General features: G+C 33.8%; 2 protein-coding genes across 2 annotated transcripts in view; one reads left to right on the top strand and one right to left on the bottom strand.

Annotated features, from left to right (window-relative positions):
- Positions 1-2,033, top strand: part of LOC107604979 (probable purine permease 9) — a gene marked incomplete at its 5' end in the record, with an annotated part of 4,397 nt that extends 2,364 nt beyond the window's left edge. Inside the window, 1 exon segment of the mRNA XM_016306709.2 lies at positions 467-2,033. Within this exon segment, the coding sequence (XP_016162195.1) occupies positions 467-1,644 (1,178 nt within the window).
- Positions 2,125-4,893, bottom strand: LOC107604978 (DNA ligase 1). Its single transcript, XM_016306708.2, has 2 exons — positions 4,607-4,893; positions 2,125-3,885 (listed from the first exon to the last, which is right to left on the bottom strand). The coding sequence occupies exon 2, from the start codon at positions 3,866-3,868 to the stop codon at positions 2,978-2,980; it is 891 nt and encodes a 296-aa protein (XP_016162194.1). The 5' UTR covers positions 3,869-3,885; positions 4,607-4,893; the 3' UTR covers positions 2,125-2,977.

Raw genomic sequence — 4,922 nt, forward strand, 5'->3', positions numbered from 1 at the left:
AAAAAGAAAAGTATAGGGTATTAATATACTATCTGTCAATTTATTGTCAATAATAATTAATTATTATATTTTAAACACATATATAAAGAGACACATCCAGAAAATACATCTATAAAAATATTTTTATTAGACACAGTTATAAAAAAGTCATTTTTATTAGACACATCTATAAAGACACTTCTATTAAATATAGTCATAAACAAGAATTGGCAGAAGTTGGCAGAAATGTTATTGGTAACGTAGCGGGATTGAAACAAAAAATAAACTCAATTTTGAGATACCAAAAAATAATTAGAATAGTATATTCTCATTATTATATGATATAATGATATGATGATAATTATTGAAGATAGTATAAATGAGGTACAGATCATGGTATGGATTACAAATTAAAGTTTTGGAAAGTAGTGGTGTGATTTCATGACATGGTGACCCATAAATGATTTGTTTTGTTTTGTTTTTACAGTATCTAATGGAGCTAATAAGGAAACAAATACATTGGAAGATGACAATAATGTTCCAACTCAAATGAACCAATCATCGGCTATGATGATCGAGAGGAAAATATACCATCGTTGGTTAAAAATAGCAGTGTATGCAGCATTTGTGTTGTTAGGCCAATCAGCAGCAACACTCCTAGGAAGATTGTACTATGAAAAAGGTGGTAAGAGCAAATGGATGGGAACACTTGTCCAAATTGCTGGATTCCCAATCCTCTTACCTTATTATTATTTTTTCAATCAATCATCACCACCCAAAAATAAAGATATAACAATTATTGATCCAAATAAACCATCACTTTCAATGTTGTCATTTGTGTATGTCTCTTTGGGTCTAATTGTTGCTTTGAATTGTTACTTATACTCAATTGGGTTATGGTACCTCCCTGTCTCCACACTCTCCCTAATTTGTTCATCCCAATTGGCCTTCAATGCTTTCTTCTCTTACTTTCTCAATTCACTCAAATTCACACCTTATATTATCAATTCCTTAGTACTTCTCACAATTTCATCAGTAGTTCTTGTATTTGAACCAAGTGATGATGGCACATCAGACTCATCAACAAAAGCCTCAAAGAAAAAGTACATTATTGGGTTCATCTGCACAATTGCTTCTTCTGCAGGTTATGGACTAGTCCTTTCCCTTCAACAATTGGCTTTCAAGAAGGTTCTAAAAGGTGAAACTTTCAAAGTGGTGATGGACGTGATAATATACCAATCAATTGTAGCTACAATTGCTACTCTAATTGGACTTTTTGCTAGTGGAGAATGGAAAGGTTTGAATGAAGAGATGAGAGGGTATGAAATGGGAGAAGTATCCTATGTGTTGAATTTGACCTTCACAGCTATAATTTGGCAACTTTTTAGTATCGGTTGTGTAGGGTTGATATTTGAGGTGTCTTCACTCTTTTCTAATTCTATAAGTGTTTTGGGTGTGCCCATTGTTCCACTTTTGGCTGTGATAGTGTTTAAGGACAAAATGCATGGGATTAAGGCTATTTCTATGGTGCTGGCTTTGTGGGGCTTTATATCTTATGTGTATCAACACTATGTGGATGAAAGAAACTACAATTCTCAAAACAGTAGCAATGGCCATGATGCAAAAGCTAGTCCTTCACCTTTAGAAGAGAAGGCCAATAGATAGGTGAATAATTAATTAAGTGTGGGCTTTTTTATCATCAGTTTCAGAGTGCACACTTGTATGAATTATATTACAAAATTCCAAAACTTTCACATTTCTGTAGTGGTACATTATTGTTTATATTTACAGTAGCATCCTATCAATATCTTGTTAACACTTAATTTAAATGTTTTTTTAATAGGTCTCCTGGAATTTTATTCTGAGAGATTTTCACTAATTAACAAATCCTTTTATCAAGAGCTGATGTGCAGTCATAACTACAAATTAATTGGAACAGTCTCAAAATAATACTGATTTTTCTAACAAGCAGACAAGCACATATGTCCTTTACTTGAGGCTTTCACAAACCTTTTCAACACCAAAAAAAAAAAAAAAAAAAAAAAAAAAAAAAACCGGAGGAGCCTGCCGAAGATGAGGCCATTACGGCTCCCCTTTACGTGTCGGGAAACCTAAGTTTATTGAAATTGAAAGCAGAAAAGGTCATGCACTCCAGAAACTTGCTGAGAAGAGAAAGAGTAAAAGATGCAAAGCTTTGATGAATAGAGAAGCAGAGAGTTAAGGTTATCTCTCGTTTTTTTAGTTGTAATAGTACCAAAGCTTTCCCTAAACAAGCACTATCCTAAGCATTGTAGAGGTTGTGGAACATTGTGGCAATTTTGACTCTATCCAATCTTTGTTATGAGTTGTTCTTTAGGAGCGCCTTTCAACACTCCATGGAGAAGATTTGATTCCAAAGTGTGAAGACTTAAGAGATTGAGCCAAAGGTCCTTCCTACAAACAAGTTTGTTCTTGTTCTTGTCTGCTCTGAGTTGGTCACTAATTTCTCTTGATTATTCTTCGAATTCTTATGCTTAAATAGAGTATGTTATTAGATTTCACATTGATCAACATCATCACTTAATGAGAGTAGACACAGAAGACGCAGCAAAAAGAGCACAGAGCCACCACAGGCTGGGAAAGGGTTAATTGGGGAAGGAAATCCCCATCTATACCATATATGACAAATTTTCAGTCAAATCATAAGACAATTTTATTACATTATGGAAAAAGCATTATGTGTAAATGATGTTATGTGTGAAAAAACTGTATCAACTCACATTTCATCCACTATTGAATAGGATGTGAATTTCATTTGAATTGGATACATATCTCGTTTAATAGTGAATGGAGTATGAGTCGACAACATATATGCACATATAGTATTACATTATACAACTATTGAATAGGACGTGAACCTCATTTAACTTAGATACACATCTCATTCAGTAATTTCTGAAGTGTGAATCGACAACATATATGTACATACAGGATTACAAACAAAGGTTGAAATTTACCATTATACCACATCCTTCTCTTTCTGGGTGATAACATTGCCCTCAGCTTCAGATTCTTTTATCTGCCTTTCTATATCTGCCTTCTTTTCAAGGAGTGCTTGTATTTTGACATTAACTTTTTCAAGCTTCTGCTTCAAGGTGCTTAGATCATTGGTTTTTTCCTTTTTCTTCTTCTCCTTGTCCTCTTTCTTCTTCTTCTTCTCTTTAGCATCTTTCTCATCACCCTTCTCTTCCTTGCATTCCTTCTCATTCTCTGTTATATCAATCTCCTTTGAAGCAACTTCAACTTTGACCTCCTTATCCTTCTTCTCTTTCTCCTTCTTATCTTTTTTCTTCTTTTTCTTATTCTCTTCATCATCATTATCCACTTCTTCTTCATCATCTACCTTCTTTTCTTTTTTCTTATCCTTCTCTTTCTCCTTGTCTTTTTTCTTCTTTTTATCATTATCCACTTCTTCTTCTTCATTATCTTCCTTCTTTTCTTTCTTCTTATCCTTCTCTTTCTCCTTCTTGTCCTTTTTCTTCTTTTTATCATCATTATCTGCTTCTTCATTGCCATCGTCCTTTTTCTTTTCCTTTTTCTTATCCTTGTCCTTCTTTTCCTTTTTCTTCTCATTACCATCCTCACCTTCATCATCTTTTACCTTGTCCTTCTTTTCCTTTTTCTTCTTCTCCTTTTTCTCCTCATCACCATCATCATCTGCACCATTTTCATCATCCTTTTTCTTTTTCTTTTTATCCTTCTCCTTCTTTTTCTTCTCCTCGCCTTCCCCACATTTATCTTCTAAATCCTTTTCTTTCTCTTCTTCCTTTGATTCATTCTTCACGTCCAATTCAATCATATTCTTCTCTTCTTTTGCTTCATTTAGACTTACTTCGACGGAATCTTCCATACCTTTAATTTATGTACCTGAAACAGATAAATGTGACGGTAAATGCAAACCATTGAGTAAATAATTTGCTTGGTATGATTATAACGATACATTAGCTAAATACCAACATACTGAGTTGATCAACAAACTAAAGCTGAAATATTAAAACCATGTCTTAAAATTATCTGCCAAAATATACATCATGATCAGCCACATATCAGTAATCAAAAGCTAATAACAACTGATTCAAGCATTTAATTTAGTTATGACATCTGCTAGATTGAAATTTAGGCAAAAGATGCCAAACAGAACAGGGGATACATCAAATTTGCACGCCTTGATTTGTTTGAACATGTCAAACAGATCATGCGCAGTACAATTATAATCTTCAAACAATTGTCACAGAAACTAGTATAATCTAGCATCCTAATCTGAATTTAAGTAGCTGAATTGCCGTTGCTTTTGTGAACACATTTACATCTCACGTTAGATCTAAACATAAATGACCTTATTGCAAAAAAGATACATGAAGAGGCGTAATGACCTAGATCCAAATTCCAATCAACAACAAACTCCTAGATGAATAGCACAAAATGAAGTGAATCAGCGCTAGATCTTACACACATATCAAATGATTAACAAAATATAACGTCATAATTCAATTCCAATGATCATCAATCACGAACGATTTCAAGTTCAGGTACAGCATAATTCAATGATGATGAATGGAATTAAATGAATGAAGAAAAAGAAACATACCTTAGACGAATGCTTGGAATAACTCGAAAATGGTTTGTATAAAGAGGGCGTTGAGGTATTTATAAGATTTCAGTGAATGGTGTTGGTTCCAATGGCCCTTACGCGTAAGAAAGGAAGATTTCATGTTCGCTAATCAGAAGAAAAATATAATCCAAGTTTGCTGATTAGTCGGTGTCTAAAGCGTGGAATCATCCAACCACTCTTACGGTTCGCCTTTCTTCTCTTTTCTTTGCTTTGCGTGTTGTCTGCGTGGAATTTATTTCATTCACCGCCCTTGCAGGACAGCTCTGGTAATACTATGCTGTCTTTAATCCAA

Source organism: Arachis ipaensis, chromosome B06 (genome assembly GCF_000816755.2).
Source record: "Arachis ipaensis cultivar K30076 chromosome B06, Araip1.1, whole genome shotgun sequence".
NCBI lineage: Eukaryota > Viridiplantae > Streptophyta > Magnoliopsida > Fabales > Fabaceae > Arachis > Arachis ipaensis.